General features: G+C 35.7%; 1 protein-coding gene across 1 annotated transcript in view; it reads left to right on the top strand.

The window, feature by feature from the left end:
• The window catches only part of LOC103695605 (peroxisomal acyl-coenzyme A oxidase 1-like), a 20,387-nt gene extending 952 nt beyond the window's left edge, over positions 1–19,435 (top strand). Inside the window, exons 2-14 of the mRNA XM_039114795.1 lie at positions 1–67; positions 2,297–2,358; positions 4,814–5,023; positions 5,267–5,354; positions 5,438–5,600; positions 8,577–8,775; positions 11,659–11,856; positions 15,066–15,197; positions 17,184–17,304; positions 17,536–17,646; positions 18,036–18,105; positions 18,638–18,821; positions 18,913–19,435. The exon at positions 1–67 is cut by the window's left edge and continues 42 nt beyond it. Of these exons, the coding sequence (XP_038970723.1) occupies positions 1–67; positions 2,297–2,358; positions 4,814–5,023; positions 5,267–5,354; positions 5,438–5,600; positions 8,577–8,775; positions 11,659–11,856; positions 15,066–15,197; positions 17,184–17,304; positions 17,536–17,646; positions 18,036–18,105; positions 18,638–18,821; positions 18,913–19,122 (1,815 nt within the window). The 3' untranslated portion in view covers positions 19,123–19,435. The remainder of the gene's footprint in view (positions 68–2,296; positions 2,359–4,813; positions 5,024–5,266; positions 5,355–5,437; positions 5,601–8,576; positions 8,776–11,658; positions 11,857–15,065; positions 15,198–17,183; positions 17,305–17,535; positions 17,647–18,035; positions 18,106–18,637; positions 18,822–18,912) is intronic.
• The last annotated feature ends 285 nt before the right edge of the window (positions 19,436–19,720 follow it).

Here is a 19,720-nt window from a genome sequence, read left to right as displayed (position 1 = left end):
TTGTTTAAAAACACCCTGAGAAAAGCTGCCCATGCATGGAAGCGCATCAACGAGCTCCATCTTACTGGTATATATAAAAATATATATTTTTTTTCACTGGTTTCAGCATTTTGAAGGTATTGTTAGGAACTTGCATTGAACATTTTCGAAAAATTCTTAAGATGTGTTTCTGAAATTGCCATCTGTATAGCTTGTTGCATATGTTCCTCTTCTATGAAGCTTCCCATGGGTGATTGATGGGATATTATTGATATATACAGTTATTGGGATACAGATTTGTGATTTATGGTTTGATCATTGCCTATTACCGTTCCTTTTTTTTTTGTTTTTTGCAGTAGATGTTCCATTAGTTCATAAAAGATGTTATTTAAGTCCGTTGAGGTGCAAAAAATTGGGCACTTTTTTCTTGTTCTTTATCCTTTCATTATCTGAAGTCCCATGTTTAAGTCCTTCATTCCTGCTCTTGTAGTTAATCCATTGATCAAGATGAATTTGAATTGGCAGTAAGGGGATTAGACTGTGTTCACTTACAGATATTTTTTTTGGCGAGTAATGTTCAATGCTAAAACAACACAATAAGGTTGAATGAATTTTTTTGCTATGAAAAAGTAGATGTTTGTATGCTTGTGATTGCAAAATGGGTACCGGGGGAAAAAAATAATAAAACAAAGATTGCAAAGATGATATTTCAAAGCCATAAAACCTTTTGCACTCAAGTAATAAGATATTTAGTGAGCGACAAAAAAATGACATCAATAAAAAATGCATAGAACTTCAACTAATACAAAACCAGCAGACTTATTGCCATTTGACCTTTCAAATAGGAAACCATTCTTAGTATGTTACATCCGCATGGAATTAGCAGCTTAATAAATTTACATTACCTGGCTTGCTTGATTTTATGTTTAAGATCATTATTAACTGGTACCTTCTCATTAACTGTTTAGTGGGTTGTGAGCTTCTTATTTATCTTGCTTATCTTAGTTCAGCTTGCTTCTAGGAAATGTCCACCAGATAGTTTTTTTAGAATATTTTTCTTCTGAGATATATAAAATATGACTCGTGCCACCGGATCTTTGAACCCTCCACTAACATTTCCTTCTTCCCCTTTTCTGTAATTAATTTTCTGGTACAGTTGATTATATGTAATTACATGTAATTACATTTAAAACATAACTCACTTATGGTTTGTTTAGAAAATTTATGTCGATAATCATCTACATGTTGCAGACAGATGACAAAGGCTTTTGAAACAGTCACATAAATTTTACAGTGACTGCTTAAATAGTTGTTTGGTGCTTAACCATTTAAGTGGTGCTAGTTTAAATTAAGTGGTTGTTTTAATCAGCTTAACCATTTGATTAGTTGTTTTGCTAAAACTTTTTATACATGTAACATCTATTCTTTTACTATCTGAGTATAAACTTATATGGTTGAAAGTTGAAACACAAAATTTAGTTTCTTACATAAACTTTCAGTATGATTCTGTTATCATTTTAGTATAAAGCTTTCTTATGGTAGTGCATTACTTTTTCCCCTCTCGTTTCCTTTTACTTCATCATCATTGCCACCATCTTCTTCTTGAACAATAGTAATATATACTATAGATTATAATAGCCTTTAGTTGGATTATTGGATATTTTTTGTAGTTGTAACTATTTATGATACAAGGTAACTAGGCTATAATATCATATGTTTACTGTTTCAATTACATGTATTCGAATAGTCCCTTTAAGCCTATAAAACTCTTTAGTCGCTCAAGGATGAGATAGTGTTTGACTTTGGTCAACCATCTTCAGTACTATCACGAAAGCATTTCAAAAATGGCAGTTCCTGTATCTGCACATCTAATCCAATTATATTTCTTCTAAGGCAACACAAGATTGTCAAAATCTGACTTCTGGATGAGAACTAAAAGCAAGACAGATGTAGCATTTCGCGGAAGAAACATCGGCAACACCGTTCACTTAGATTAGAGGCCTAGTTGACGACCCGCTTGTTGATGGAGAGGAACTAGCTTCTAGTGAATTCACGGATGTACTAGCAGGCTTGGGTTGCTTTAATATTTTTTCCTGCAATTTAAGAGGATTTTTATATTGTTTTCTTATATTTCTGTGTATACACATTTACACCAAGTAACTTTTCTGTGATGTTTTCTTGTGTCATTTAGAACTTCTATGTTTATGGAACAGTGGTTTGAAAACCTTTTATTTCCATAACTCAAGTGTATCGGTCAAGTATTTTGTTAGAGGACACTTTTAACCCTTTTTTTAATTGCAATGCTTTGTTGTAACAGAAGAAGAGGCATCAATGTTAAGAGTCTTTGTGGATGAACCTTCTTATGTGGATCTGCATTGGGTATGGACCTCTATGCTTTGTTAACTGTATATTGTGGATTATACTGCAAAACACTTACAGTGACTAAATATCCTGACAGATGACTGAATTTTGATACTATTAGAGCTAAGACTTAAGAGTTAAGACATATTCTTACAATGGTTAATTTTGCGAAAGTTGATGCTACTATGGCCATTTAAAATAGTCTGCTATTATCAGGATATTTTGTTAGATAATTGATATGCTTTGAAGAACAATCACCTTACACTGTAATTTGCTATTATACTCTGTCTGATAACTTTGAGTCTATGAGATATTTGTCATCTTTAAGTACATGATATGATTTGGAGATGTCATTGCATCACAATTCAAGTCATGGTGATGGACCTAGAGAACCTATAAGTTCTGAGAAAGCAAGATGACAATGAATGACTTTACTTTTTTCCAACAAATTGAATCTAACTTTCTATTGTTTTTGTGCTTTTCAGTAACTCACCTTTTCCTCCTGTAAGGAAAAATCTTAGTCTATATATTCTTAAATTAAGAGAGCTCTTGTGATATTTTTTTAACCCTTTGGGTGCAACATGGTAAGGAAAGTGGAATACCACTAAAACAAACTATTTTGAAGTTTTGCAAAATGTTTGTTGGTTTATTTCTTCTTTTTGTTTTATAGTCATAGGCACCAGAACATCCTCTCTGGAGCTCTTTTTGTATTCTTGATGTCTATGATGGCTCATAACAATGGTGGCTCTTGTAATGTTTCTTGAATCGGGGACACATGTGACAATGTCATAACCGAACAATGTATTACGAGCTTTATGGATGAGAAAGAAATGCTTGTTTATGGCATAATAATCAATCTAACATTTGCTTTTCTATGCCATCAAGTATGATTAGAAGATTCAATTTCTTGATTCTTCTATCCAAGTGTAGGTAAATATTGGAAGGCTACTTCTGGATCACATGAGCTTGACTTTTGCAACCAATTAGGCGTGCATCTCAATTTTGCACCCATTTTCCAGGCTTACATGGCAAACCCTCTTGCTTAAATTTACTTCTGCCAGAACTTTACTAATAGTTCAAAGGGTTGGTTTGGTTAAGAACTGGTTGCAGATTGTATTAGGCTCTGTCAGATGACTTATGTTAATCCACTACGTTGACTCTATCTATATTGGATAGAGATTATTAGTTATCGTAAAGTTAAACACAAAAGTTTGTGGAATCTTTTGAAGTATTATCTTGTTGGCAGCCATTTCTCCCTAGATGTTTGTTCTTAGAAAGTTTTGGATATGTTTGATTGTACTCTCTTTGTCGAGGTTGTTTTACTTTCAACCATATTTGCTGGTCATATGATGTAATGACCAAGGGCCTCACAAAAAAGGTTAGCTAGAAGGTATTATTTAAGTTTTTTGGTGCTATATAAGTATCCAAGATCTCACCAGCGCACAACCAATATAGGAATAAATATACACCTCCATGGGTCTTGACTTACTTTCACATTTAAGCCTTGGTGACGTCGTCAAGCTAAGTATCTAACTCATATTACAAACACCATGATCAAGCTGCTACGAGGCCCAAAAGGGTCTAGATTGCAGTATCCCCTCGTTCGCATAGGTCATGGGTCGGATTTGCTTTGATACCATTTGTAATGATCTAGGATCTCTAGAAAGATATTATTTGAATTCTTTGACACATTATTTATACCCTAGATCTCCCTGCTTCATGACCAATTTGAGGCTAAAAAAATCCCGGCACAGGTCCTCAGACATGGTTGTCCATGTGTTTAAACATATTTGATGATCCTTGAGATCTCTTTTGTTGGGGTCATTAAGTTTTACTTGGTCTTTGTTCTTTTTCCTGGTTTTAGAGCTGCTGGACTATTATGTAATCTGATTTAAACATGTGGTCTTCTCCATAGCAGATCTCATCAGATCATAATTTGGGCCGAATGGATGCATGTATTCTCTGATCTATTTTTATTCTATAGGTTGCTTCCTTGAAATATTGCAGGTGAATCCTCCACCCAATTGGAGGAAAATCCAAGAAACAAATGGAAGGAGAAAGAGAATAAGATATTAATTCTCCTACAATTTTGCTGCCACCTTCTGACGTTCTTCAAGACTCGCAAGCCTTCTGTACTTAGGTGGTTAGGTTCTTACATAGAACCTTTTGTTAAGAATAGTTAAAGAGAAAATAAAAAGAAAAACTCCACGGCCTCACTTATAGATTACAATTTTAACTAGTGAGAAATGCCGTGCTGTTATAGGGTGTTTGACATGCCTCTATATTCTATTGGATTTTCTTAAATTTGTTTTCTTGGACATGAACTCATATGTTACCCTTTGATCCATTTACATTTGCCATTGCTTTTGCAAACAGAAATCTTTGTGATTTTCACAAGCAAGGATATATATCCTGATGGCTGATCCTCTATACTTTTTATAGCTAACTTGCATTTTTGTGAATTTCTTTACAGGGCATGTTTGTTCCAGCTATAAAAGGACAAGGAACTGATGAGCAGCAGAAGAAGTGGTTACCACTGGCCTATAAAATGCAAATAATTGGCTGCTATGCACAGACTGAACTTGGTCATGGTTCGAATGTCCAAGGCCTTGAAACAACTGCGACATTTGATCCCAAAACTGATGAATTTATCATTCATAGTCCTACTCTAACTTCAAGCAAGGTGAATAATCAGACCATTTTTGTCTTATACTGATCTTTTTAGGAGTTCTATGTGTTTTTCCTTTCTATCTACTACAATAGCACCTAAAAGATGTATTGTTTCATAATTATCTCTGCTTGTTTGATATTTGGTTCGTGGAAAAGGATATGTTAATATTAGTCCACATTTATGACTTTGTGCTGCTCATGAAATGAACTTTCTTGCTATACCTTCTGATGCTCATATACGTCATTGCATGAGCAGTGGTGGCCTGGTGGTTTGGGAAAAGTTTCTACACATGCAGTTGTTTATGCTCGTTTGATTACGGAAGGAAAGGACTATGGTGTACATGGTATTTTTCTCACATCTTTTTTGTAAGACAATGTTCAAGTTGTTTTCTTTTATTCACCGTCTGAGTAAAATGTCTATTTCCAGGTTTCATAGTCCAGTTACGAAGTTTGGATGATCACTCACCTCTTCCTGGGATTACTATTGGTGATATTGGAACAAAATTTGGAAATGGTGCATACAACACAATGGATAATGGTGTTCTGCAATTTGACCATGTGTGCATACCAAGAAATCAAATGTTGATGAGGTTTGTACAGCCTTTGCTTTTCTTCTCTTGCCTTTTGACATATCCATATCCTTTTGTTTTATGTTTTGTGGTGTTATAATATAGTCATGATTTTATAAGTTTGACTTTGGAATATAGATTGTTCAATCTTGTCTGCATGTACTCTTTTATCGAGTTGTAAACTTAGTGTTTGAAGAAGTGGGAGAAGAATGTACCAAAAAAAAAAAGAAGTGGGAGAAGTGTCCATATAAAAGTGTGACTAATCTGAGCGCAAGAGGGGCATTTCTCTATGGGCATTTGTCTTTATGAATAATTTCAGTACAGATTGCTGCTTGGCAAATCTGGCCTCCTCTGCTGCCTGAGATCTGACTAAAGCGATAATAGGTGTTATGGAAAGTTTGATTTGTATAAATGGAAACTGAAGAAGCCGTAGAAACATTATCATCATGTAATATATCTCACTAGTTATAACGATGACTTGACTTAAAGAGTAGTTATCATCTAATCATTAAATTCCCATAATGAGTAGGCAATGAGAAGACAACATTTAGTACCAAGGCATGCCATTTGAGTTGTTACTCATATCTTTTGGTCTAAGCCATGCTCCTACCACAATAGTATTATGCTTCAACATTCTTATGCTCTTTTCTGCACTGACCTTTTTCACTAATAGCCAGGCTTGGCTGCTACCAAAGATACAAACAAAATCTTGGATCAATTGTCATTATGTATCCATTAGTTATTTAGTAAGATTACATGGATTGAAAATGCAGAATGATGCCGGGGAGGTGTTGAACTTGGGCTGAAAACTCGAAGGAGGAAGGGTGTGTTGGCACAATCCCACTATGGCATGTATGACATAAGGTGTTAGAACGAGCAGCCAGTAGTTGGAAGAGGAGTAGAGGCGGAACACTCTCATCCAAAGGGTTTCAACAACACCTTGGCTGGCCGCTCTCAGGTTGCAGCTCTCACACGCTCACTCGCAAATCCTAGAAATCCACCAAAAGAGAGGAGAGAAAGAATAGAGACAAGATAGGAACAATTTTCATGAGAGAATTCCTACTAATCAATAATTTAAGTATCTCAAGTATGATTACAAGAGGAGCTTCAGCCGCGGGGCGGGGGGGGGGGGTGGTGGTGGAGGGGGGGCGTATTTACAAGTAGTACAAAAGGACTCTTTTTTTTTAACTTTCCAATGCGGGATGCCAAGTTCTATTTTAACTCAAATAATCCTAACTGCTAACTTTTCTAATAGCATCAAAAGTTCTCAAAAAGAAAATGTACAAAAATCAAAACTCTCTAGATTTAACTAATATCAACTTTTCTAACCGAGACAAGAAAATAACTAATCATCAAAATCTAGCTATGCCTTGTGACCTGTGTAGTCGGGATCTGCGTCCCATGCGGCTAGGACCCATGGCCCGTGCAGCATCATGTGCATCCTAGGCGCTCCAACATCACAAAATCTCACATTATGCTGCTATTTCAAACATGTTATTGCATCTGAATTTGTTGTAAGCTGTGATGTAGGACAGTGTACAAAAGGGGATCCATTAATGTTTTGGAGAGGGATGAACCTAAAGGTGCTGGGTTGCAGGTTGAGACCTGAGTCTTCAATAAAACTGAACTAGGGAGGGTCATGCTTTTAAACAAAATAGGTAAAAGGATGACTAATATCCATCCTAGGGTTTGCTATTCTAGGGTTTAAGCTAGGTATGTAAGGATTTTTGCCATTAAACAATTGAAATCAAGAGCTTGCTGGAATTTTCTGGGAAAAATCTGATGCAAAGAACATAAAAGGCCCATGGAAAATAAAACATACCTTTGATCAAAATGATGAGAAGAAAGGTGGGTTACATCTCAGAAAAAAATGAAAGAAGAGGAAGGTAAAGGGAATGGAAACAATAGTACTCAGGGATCTAGAGTTTGGAGGCCTCACACCTCCTTTGTGGAACCGCAGCACAATAAGTAAAAAGAACCAAAAACTTCATGCATCTATTCATATTTTGCATAAAGCTGATTAGGTTACATCCCATATCTAAAGAAAGAAAATCGGGAGGTGAACGGTGCTGCAGATTGGGTTGCTTCCTTCGCAGTTCATCACTCAGGAGGTTTTTTTTGGATAGACCACGAGGTTGTGCCTACGCCTTTGCGCAGCATTTTGTTTTCTGATTTTGTTGGCCATCTTCACACTCGTCAGGTGTGAGCCGCTGATGTACCAAAAAAAAAAAAATCTAAAGAAAGAAAGAAAATCCTAACTTGAATTTTGTACTTACTAAAATGCCCTTGATAACGTTGGTTACCATATGAACAAGATTATGGTACACCATACTGTACCAAATTGGACGGTATGAGACGTAAACTGGTACTGGTACATAGTAGGGGCCGTACCGACACTCGGTACACCCAACCAGCTCCATACCGTACTGACACCGTGATAGGGTGGCACTAGTACCGAGACGGCGTAGCTTGGCCTAAATAGTAATTGCTACGGTATTTATTTTTCTACTAACCTCTTAATGGCTGATGCAACTTTTATTATCAAGTCATGCCATGTCATTGGCTCATCTAATCATCTAGTATGGCTTTGAGATCATTTGATCTCAGCCATACACTCATTAAGACCCATAAAAGTTAAATAGAGAAGAAAAATACAACATATTGAAAACTAAAACTAAATCCAAGAGAAATCCCTAAGTAAGGATGCCCTCTTTGTTTTTGGGCTCCATCAACCTGCATATATACTGTGAAGTGTGAAGTGCACTGACCAGTGGTATTGTACCTATCTTGCAAGTATTATCCTGTAGAAGGTGATCATTGGCATTATTGTAATTTGTATAATGTTGTGATGCCGAAGAAAAGCCTCATGCAGATCTTCTCCCTTTCTACTTCTGTTGAAGTATTTTACTGAACTATAACTGTCCACTGCTCTATAATTGCAAATGCCATGGATAGCTATTCAAATTTAAATGTTTAAATTTTCAACAAATGCTGCAGGGTTTCACAGGTTACAAGGGAGGGAAAGTATATTGTATCTGATGTTCCAAGGCAGCTAGTTTATGGGACGATGGTGTATGTCCGCCAGACCATTGTGTCAGATGCTTCTAAAGCATTGTCTCGAGCTGTCTGTATTGCCGTAAGATATAGTGCTGTCCGCAGGCAGTTTGGCTCACAGGATGGTGGTCCTGAGACTCAGGTATTAACTCCCTGGAATTTTACCTACAAGTTAATGCTTTATTAATATTATAATGAAGTTTATGGATGTAGTTATATGAATCTAATTTGACTTTTGGTAGTTGTCTTTTTGAATGTGTCCACTTCTTTATTCTCATATTTCCTAGGAAAGGAATTGCTTCTCTCCTCTCCTCTTGAAATATTCTAGATAAAATTTTGTGTCTCAAACACTCATTTTGCTTTGACTAGAATTTGGCTGCGTACCTGAGAAATTATGACATCCCATAGAATCTGATTGTTTGTTTCTTGGGAAGTTTCTAGCACATTAAATTCACTGAAAATGAAAATTTTCAAATGAATTATGGAAGATAATTGGCTCTTCCTGCTGGAAAGCTCTGGCAGCAATTCTCAAATCCTGCTTTTCAGGAGACATGACTTACAAAATTGTAAAATTGTAAAGAACTCAGTTACGTAGTCCTCATAACCTATGCCAAAGAAAGAAGTTAATAGTAGAAAAAAGAATGCCTAGAAGAGAAGTATTGTGTGTCGGAAGTTGTGCATCGCAGGGAGCATCCTTTTACTTACAGGTTGGACCAGAGTTTATTATAATTACATTTTGATTATGATGGATATACCTAAAAACCCTTAATTGTAAAGGAATGATTTGTAGGTTCAGGCATGTTCTAGGCCAAGCACTGATATGGAAAAGCACTGCAGAGTAACCATAAATGCCTTTATCATTGGTTCTCATTGATTTGCAATTTATCTAATGAGTCTTATGCCTTTCTTTACTTTATATTATATCCCTTTGCAATCATTATCAGATCAGGGCAAACTTACTGAATCATAAAGAAATGTGCAAACTATCACTGCATCAGACCACTATATCTTTTAACATGTCCAGAATTTCAAACAAAAACCATCTCCAATCAAATTTCTCTTTTGAATAAATTGTAACTGATTGTAAATAAAGTTATACTTCCCATAAGGTTTGTTGAGAGGAGTATTTTTTTCGGATTTGCAGTCACACCCCTTACATGATCTTCAAAAATAAATCCTACATTAGAGCTACAGAAGGCTTCAAAATTTTATAAAAGCAAAATTTATAGTATTACTAGCTCCTTAAAGTTGAATTAAACCAGAACTTAAATTGATGTAAAATGTTCAGTATACCTTCTCTTTCTTAGGACAGGTGAATTTCTTGACCTTGAAGGATAGAGCCCATTGAATTGATTTCAGGCATTTCTGAAAATGGTTGTAACTACTTATAAGAAAACTTGGAAGGCCTTTATCTCTCAAAAATTAAAGCTAGCAGCCTGAGGATGCTCTTTGCCAATAATATTTCAGATTCACTGTATATCAAACTTCTTTTAGTTGTTTTTATATTATTTGTGTTCCCTTGCTTTGTTAAGGCACCAACGTGTCATGACATGGTGAGTTGATTGCTGCAGCTGGCCTTTTGAGGATAGAGAAGAAAGTAAGTTAACACAAGGAAGAACTGGTTTCTCGCAAAAGATTTTTCTATCTAGAACCTACCATATGGTATCTCAGGTCACAGGAGGCTTTGAAAAGAGATCTAGGGCTCTTCAAGGATTGTAGGCTATGAATTAGAGACATGATTGCTAGGTCATGATTCTATGGAGGTTCATTTTTAGGTAGATTTTTAGTCACTGGTTTTTTCCTCCTGAGAAAAGATAGAAGGATCTGAAGACATTTAACTTCTCTTGGTTTGAATTTATTGAGAATTATAGGAAGATCTAATTTAAGAAATAGATGGGAGGTTTCTTACTAGTCTTGCAAGATGCAATTAAGTTTTGCTCACATCTATTATCAAATCCAAGATTCATCATACCGTACTAATACCGAACTGGTACGCAGTCTCATACCGTACCGACTCTTAGTATGTCTCATCGTCTCATATCGTACCACGTACCAATATTGTAATAGAATAGTACTAGTACGGGGTCCGGTACTGAGATGACAAACCTTGATCAAATCTGATGTAGAAGAATATTAAATTGCTAAATAATGTTTGTAAACTAATGGTTATAGAAAGGAAGAACAAAAAGAGGAAGATTTGCAACATAAAGGGAAAGGAAGAGGTGGGGAAGGGGGTGGGGGAGGAAGGAGGTTTAGTTATGGTTCAGGATATATACTGAAGAAATATCTTGGGTCTTAATAGAAGCAAAAGATAATAAAAAGTGGACTAAAAAGGAGAAAGCGGTAGCAGGAGAAGTGAGCTGAAATTCATTTGAGTTCTCCTTTTATTCTGAAATTTACACACTTGTCTGCACATAGCATGTTGAGGAGTGAGGACAATTCATCTTTACAGCATGTTCTGAAAGCAAACAATAGAGCCTGCCTCCAAAGCCATGGGCCTCTCTAGAGACTAAAACAAGCTAACAAAGCTAGATGTCTGGTTTGGTTATAAAATAAGCCCTGGCACATAAGCTTGAATGCACTAGTTCATGCTCATCCTCTCTGGTTTATGAGAACTTGATCTAAATGAATGGCCTTGGAGTTACTTTAATTTAGAATAAGCAGAAATAATCTTTATGAGTGTAAATGTTTGCTTTAAGTAAATAGGTACAAGGTTATGCAAGGCACTTAAGCATAAATACACATTTGTGTAGTTTATACTACTTCATCTTTCAATAGACAAGTTATAACGGAGAAGATGAATCAGATGAATGTGCAAGTAACTCTGATGCAATCAATAAGGCCAAGAAAGGAAAATTTGGATCTAATCTATTTAATTGTCGTTAGCTTTTTTGGTTGCTGAGTGGTATTTTTTTCCATTTACCAATTTTAACTACTAAGAGATGGAACTTAATGTTGTTGTTTGCTAATCTGCATTAACTTTCTAAATACTTGGCGTTTTCTACCGTGACTTTCTTTATTTCAGGTTATTGATTACAAAACCCAGCAAAGCAGGCTCTTCCCATTGCTGGCTTCAGCTTATGCTTTTAGATTTGTGGGTGAGTGGTTGAAATGGCTATATGCAGATGTCACTCAGAGACTGCAAGCTAATGATTTTTCGACATTGCCCGAGGCACATGCATGCACTGCTGGTTTGAAATCTTTGACAACCTCTGCTACAGCTGTGCGTAACTAATCTACTACATGTAGTTGACATTTTTGCTGCTTTGATTCCTGCCCTTTTTGCAGTTTCACTATCAAAACCTCTCAAGGTTATGCCAGAATCATTTTTAATTTACATCATTAATTAATCTATGAGTTTCTGATCGTGCTTTAAATTGTAAGAACATTTATTATATGTGGAAATGTACTAGCCCTTTGCACATGGCTGCTTTGACTGACTGGCCTCAAGGTTTGCAGGATAATCAGTTGATTAAATATATTTTTCCATATGTTAGAGTGACTTATGAAGGCCAACCAAATATTCTCTTTATAAAGAAATAAATTTGTTTATGACTTATGCTTAGCAATCTAGCTATAAGGATATGAAGATAACTTTATAATCTAGTATAATCTAGTCTATGTTAGGCCAATAAAATTCATTCAATTTCTATTCAACCCATATAGTTGGAACCAAGGTTCAGCATCTCAGAACTGGATCTCATACTAGTACCATTCTATTATAGTGTCAGTACGTAGTTCAGTACGATATAACTCGGTGTATCGAGTGTTGGTATGGTACAATATACTAGTTTGGTGCCAATACAATATGGTATGCCCGGTACGGTGTGGTGTTGACTGGTATAGCAAATCTTTGTCTGCACTCCAAGGGTTATTTTTGGCATGTTTTGTTGATTGAGCAACCTGTATCAGCTTTATTTTCCTAATATGTAATTTATGTAAGTCCATTGAATCTTCATGCAATCATATAATCTTTTTCCATGAACTTGGTATCATTAGCTGCTGTTAGTTAGCATTCCCAACTGTGCAAAGAACCAAAACTATTTGAAAACCAAAAAACCCCATGACTTTCGAAAGCCTTCTTAAATTGTGTTCAATATGTAGTGTAATGTGCAAGTACTATGATGACCTAGTTATTTGTTACTGTGGGACCAGATGCAGTTGATAGTTATGGTAAATCATATAAATTTTTAAAATTCTTCAGGTTTTCAAACATATGTGGGTAAATCATTTTTTTCTTTTCTTTAAAAGAAAAACCAACCCTCTTTCAAATACATAAATTCGCTATAATTTTTTGCAATAAATGTGTTATTAATATATATTGTTTATTATGATGGAAATTAATTTATTGGATTATTTGGAGTTTGGAAACCTTGGTTCTCACTTATTGGACCTTAGAATATTTTATGATGGCATGTTTGACCATGAGTTATTTAATTGGTTATCCAATCAAATCATCATAATTCTTCATTAGCCTGGTCATGGTTGAAAATGTTGACCTAATCTCCTTAAAAGCGTTGTCTATTTATTCCAGCCAGTTGCGTCAATAGTCTCAATTTGATATGTGATATCTTAATTCAGGTTCTATATATGTTGGATCAAACTTGGTTATACTTTTCATCTTTTTCCAACCCTAAGCTCATACTTAGGTTCCACTCATATTACTGGTCAATTCACGTAGATGGATGAAATGAAAAATAAAAAAAATATTTATTCCTCTGTCTTTGAAAAAAAAGGGTGGCCTAGTGCACGAGGCTCCTACCATCCCCGGGTCTGGGGAGGGTTAGAAGTATGCTGCATTACCCCCATGTGCGGAGAGACTATTTCAAAGTTTCGAAGTCACAATGGAGCAACCTTACCATTGTATCAAGGCTCACCCTCTGCCTCTATCTTCAAAAACTCAAACAATAATAAAAGGGCCTCTTACATGCATTTTGAATGTTCTGTAAAGTCTCTAATGTGTGAGATAAATTGTAATCCATAGGGTGATATTTGCAGCTAGATAGCCCACAAGTCAAGGGCCTATAATTGAATGTGAATTGTGTGACATAGAAAATATTTTGTTTTGGATCAGCTTATGATGGATGGATAGATGGTTGTACTGTCATCTTCTGTTCTGTCAAAAAAAAAAAAAAAAAACCCTTGAACTGTCAATTGTGCATCAGAACTATGGTTAGATTGTTTTGTCCTTTCTTGAAGTGGAATGTGACCATCACACTGTGCTGAATATATACTATAAACTATAATCCTAACAAGCTGACCTCCAACACTGAGTTATGTTAATCCATGTATCACACAGAGTTCATAATCTTCAGAATACCTGCTTTGGATTCACAAGCTCCACTTGACTGATTCGTCTTTAAGTGTAATAGTATGGTGGAGAAAGATGTCCACCATCACCAAAAGCAAAAGTGCAAAACAACACCGACTGATAATATATCTCAGATTTATCACTTCATCAGTGAGCTTAGTACTGTCATATCTTGTGGATTTGTGTGTTAAGAATTAGATAAGCTACCTCTACCTAATTTGTTTGAGAGAAAGCAAAAGGAAAGTGAATGGCCTTGGCTCAAGAATGAAGCACCTTCTGACAAACAGATCTATGGATGCCATTCAATTAATTAAGTTAAATATATAAATATCAAGGAAAAACAAGTATGTAAGTGTAAGTTTTCTATGAACATTCTGCAAGGTCCAAGAATTGGGAGGTTACAATTACCTTCTGTCATGGGTCTGTCGTGTGCATGTGCAGGTGCACGTGTGCATGCTTATTTCTAGCTTAAGTGACATATCACCTCATCAATTATAGTTGGTATTGCATACATAGATCAAGTTGATCAATGATGACAATTCAAAGAATTTTTCTGTTGAAATACTTGAAAATCAGATATGGGTCAACCACAGACTGGTGAATGATGATGGCATAAAGGGTTCAACTATGGATAGACATTGTCCATCAAAGTTTAATTTTTTTTCACATGGTCAACTTGATGTCAAGACTCTATCAAATGACATTGCATTCTTGGCTATGGCAACATTTAACAAGACAGGAGCTTGTCATGAGATATAAAACACCTGTCTGTTGTCAATCTATTAGCATAAGGGCTTGAGTTGCTCACACAACAGGGACTAAGTTCTACAAATGTGGTTCCTGTAGAGTTTGAAAAAGTTTTGGTGAAGTGGAAAGAAGTCTAAGTTGCATATAAAAACTTTATTATCTCTAAGTTAGAAAACCAAATAAAAACAGAAATTTCTATAGTCACATCTTCTGTCAAAGTCTAATCATATGCTCACTTGATGAAGTTAGAATGGCTTCGCTTATTATCGTTCATGCTCTACTATCTGTACCCTATTTATCTGCTTAATTTCTCTCTGGTTCCATGTATTTTTTGGACCTAGATATGTATGTTAACATTCTCTTTTTAATCACAGGATGGCATTGAAGAATGCCGAAAGCTATGTGGTGGCCATGGCTATCTCTGTAGCAGTGGGCTTCCTGAGTTGTTTGCTGTATATGTTCCTGCATGCACTTATGAAGGAGATAATGTTGTTTTACTTTTGCAGGTCAATATACTATCTCATTTTCTATTAGATATTTCATGTTTGAATAATTCTACTCAATATGATTTCTTTACTTTGTTTAAAAGGTTACATGATTATTATAAGGTAATAAAATCAGCTAAAATTCTCAACCCTAGACTTTCTGATTTTATCTTTCTCTGATAACCACAAAAGACAAAGGAGAAGGATGCGGTAAGTCTATGGGGTAAAGATCAATGTTCTAAATTTTATGCTACATAAAGAGTTGATCCTCTGAAATAATGGTATAGAATATCCATTTTAGATGTAATAGATCAATCAATTGATTATCTTATTAAAAGACTAATCAAGTTTGCTCCTAGTGGCCTGTGCTGGTGTGGGCCTGTTTAACACATATCCTGCTGAGCTAGTACTGCTATTGCTGCAAAGTTGGGATGACACCCACTATTTTTTAATTTTAAATTTAAAAGGCTTTTCAAAATTTCTGAGTCTTTTTTAATATTTTTTTGTGGCGTGGCTGGACACATTCCTTGATGGCTAGTAACTGGCACTCCCACTAGCACCTGATACTTAAAACCTTGATATCACAATATTATGCGCTCAGGGAGGTTGATCTTGTACTGTTGAAGACGTGCAACTTAATGAAAAAGGAAAACAGGTTATTAGTGATGGGGTTATTAAGTTTTTTAAGTAGCATAATTGTTTCACCAACAGATACTTTGATACTATATATTTTTCCAAAATAGTCATAAATTACATGGAGTCATTCCTGGATAATCCAGGTCTACTACTATTCAGTTAAATTATATGAGGAGCACCTCATTACGTTGGCAGAATTTGGTTCAGAGTCATAAAGAGGTCAGGTCGAAGTAAATTGTAGATTGAATCACTGGTCATAAGATCTTTTATGATTTCTTTTGAAAAGTTTTTGGAATACAAAATAAATGTGAAAACTAAAAATGAGACTGAGGTTTTAAATACTGGTATGCAGTCCCATACCATTGTTTTCATTGAGAACGTATGGTACTGACACTGATAATACGCACCAAAACTAACATCTTCAAAGAAAATGAAAAAACTGTTGGTTTGCACTAGTATGACCCGTATGTATTGATATACAAGGCGTTGGCATCCTAGCACTTGTATCAGTCTCGGTTTAGCATCGAATGGTGCGTCGAATGGTACGGTGCCGGTTGCATTGTCCCGTTCCGGCAGTTTTTGAATCCATGAATGAGACAATTGTAAAGTAGATGAATTAAGAATAAAAGGTCATGCATATAAGAAATCTAGTTTCTGGCATCATATGCCCAAGTATATCATGTCTAATGAAACAAACAACACACCTAATTATTTAATATATTTTTAACAACCCATTGATTTAGTTATTCTTTTAGGTGGAATTTTAATTTTAAAAAGCAGATTTTAACAAATGGGCAGAATTATGAAAATCTTCCTCTTGATTAATTCTATGAACTCCCTTTTTTTACTTTTAGAAGTTAAGAACTTTTAACACCTTGCTAATTTTACATGCTTGAGGTTTGAGGCTTATTAGTGATAAATAAACAATTCTAAATCCATGTAGTCAATTATTGAAAATGGACTTCTGCATGGTCAAATATGTAAATAACATGAGCATAAAAGTTGGATCTTATGATCCGAACTATTGACAAGTTATAATATGAATCTGGATCTCATGGTACTAAAGATTCCTGATAGAAGGATGAGAGCCAGATAATTTATGGCCATTTTGTTTTCGATTGGAAGATTTAGATCATGAATCATGCGATTTTAATGACAATATGCCCCATTTTTGTCTGATAACTCCACATGTGGGCTACCTCCTTTATAAGAATGCTATGCAATTGAGTCAATAGAAGATTATCGATGAGTAGCCCCCCTGTTTCTTTGTAAGAGCTTCTAGCTAGAACAAAATTGTTGGTTTACAAGTCATGCTTTCTCTTTGGCTTTCAGCCAATGCAATCCGAATCTGATCCTTTTGATGATTTGTAGGTTGCAAGGTTTCTTATGAAGACTGTTTCTCAGCTTGGGTCAGGAAAACAGCCTGTAGGGACCACAGCATATATGGGGAGAGCCCAACACCTAATGCAGTACAAATGTGATGTTTGTGGAGGTACATCTTATTGCAGCATGTTACTTATTCTGCTATACTTCAGACTAAGAATTTCTAGAATCCATAGTAAATTTTAGTGCATTGGGAGTTGGAGAAATCGATTGATTGTGAAACTTTTCTTACTTTTACATTCTAGATGACTACCTTATTTTCCAGCTTTTGTTTTATTATTCCTTGAGTTGCATCCAATAGCCTTTCTTAACATTTTGATCCGACTGTCTTGTTGTGCAGCTGAGGACTGGCTGAAGCCTTCGGTCATATTGGAAGCATTTGAAGCTAGAGCTGTTAGGCTGGCTGTAAATTGTGCCCAAAATATCAGCAAGGCACCGAGCCCAGAAGAAGGTCATTACCTTTTCTATGCTTTTAATTTTCTGGTCAAATCTACTTTTGAATTAGTTCTCTCTAATATTTTATGCCATCATATAGGCCTTAGTGTGAATATTGGTGTATTGGGTTTTGTTTTTATCAGACATGCATGTGGTGTTCCCAGAAATTTCCGGTGAACTTGGTTGATAAAGGGTAGGAAAATCTAGAAAGACATAGGGTTAACTAGATTTTAACCTAAATAGCTTGTTTCCTTCTTTCCCCAGTGTCTTGACTTTGATATACGAAAGAAAAATTCCAATTATGAGTGCATGAAGTAGCCATGAAGTAGCTCCGTGGCCCTTCATTTTCAAGTTGTCCATGCTACCCGTTCACATTCTTCTACTGATGTCATCTAGTATATGCAGGTTTTTCTGAACTGTCTGCTGATTTAGTGGAAGCTGCAGTTGCTCACTGCCAGTTGATTGTTGTATCAAAGTAAGTTTTTCCTCCATTCTTCCAAGGACTTGATACACAGTATATATATAGTGTGGAATAACGTTTTTCAGTTAGATCATACTTGAGTCTAAGGTGGACATGATGTGATCACAGGGGCCCTCAAAAGCCCCAGTGATCTAGTCGCTCAGGCTTTAGTTCTATATTTAGTGCTAGCAAGCACCACCAACCTGGGAGCTCAAGCATTAGAGAAAACTGTTGCTTGCCTCCACTAGTTCTTCTGTCACTTTTTCGAATCACTTTTTTGAGAAGTACGAGACATCTAGGCCGTACAAATAAAGAGATCTATTCATTGATAAAAAAAGAAAAAAACGTGAATGGTGATTGGATTGATGATAAATTAGAATCTTGTTCCCATTGACCCAGTGACGCATCAACCATGCTCCTTTCTTTTCTCCAATCATAAAGCCCCCCGATCCCTTTCTCTGTCTTTCATCCCCCATCCCGTTCTTTCTAATTCAAAAAAGAAAGTGAGCCAAATATCTGCATGTTATTTCATGGCTGTCTTTTTCAGGTTCATCGAGAAGGTGCAACAAGACATACCAGGACGTGGAGTTAAAGAACAACTACAGATTCTCTGCAACATCTATGCACTCTCTGTGCTTCACAAGCACCTTGGTGATTTCCTTGTGACTGGGTGCATCACACCAAGGCAAGGTTCTCTAGCAAATGATCAGCTTCGGTCTCTATATTCCCAGGTCAGCTTTGTAATTTTGCAGCAGTCTACCATATTGTTCGTGGAATTTTCCTTGAGTTATATATTAAATACCTTGTGATGGTGCCTTGCAGATCCGTCCTAATGCTGTTGCACTTGTTGATGCATTCAACTACACTGATCACTACTTGGGGTCTGTTCTTGGTTGCTATGATGGAAATGTCTATCCGAAGCTCGAGGAAGAGGCTTGGAAGGACCCACTGAATGACTCAGTTGTGCCCGATGGATACCACGAATACGTTCGGCCTGTGCTTAAGCAAAAGTTTAGGGTATCAAGGCTGTGAAGTCGCAATCGCAATCAGCTGAGGTTCTTCATGTGTCTATTTAAGATTCAAACCATGGTGACTAATTAATTATCGATACTCCTGATGCCCAACTTTGCCAATCAATTTAGGAAATAGGAATGAGCCCCTTGGAGGGATGAAATATAGCTTATATCTGTATTGCATCTCTAGGAACCTATACTTGATGTTTGATGACTCAGATAAGATTACCATGGCGATCTTAGATCATTGGTGGTGATTATCCCAAAGTGATCTAAGGTCACCTTGTTTGGTATAGTATGTTCCAATGAATAAAGATCTCTGTCTATCCACATATACTCTATTTGGTATTTCAAGAATACCAACCATATAATACAAAAATTATCTCTGATATATTTCATAAAGATATATTTATTAATCATATAAAATATATTATAATAAAATGGTAATATATTGCATAAAAAATATATTTATTAATTCTATAAATTTTAATCAGATAAAGATATATTAATTGTTATTATAGATTTAATATTTTTATCTATACTTATAATATTATTTTTAATACTAATATTTATTTTGATTAGAAAAATAATGCAAACAAAACTAATAGCATAATGAT

The sequence above is a fragment of the Phoenix dactylifera genome, chromosome 17 (genome assembly GCF_009389715.1).
Source record: "Phoenix dactylifera cultivar Barhee BC4 chromosome 17, palm_55x_up_171113_PBpolish2nd_filt_p, whole genome shotgun sequence".
Lineage (NCBI taxonomy): Eukaryota > Viridiplantae > Streptophyta > Magnoliopsida > Arecales > Arecaceae > Phoenix > Phoenix dactylifera.
Note: the sequence above shows the minus strand (reverse complement) of the source record. Positions and strands in the feature narration are given on the sequence as shown.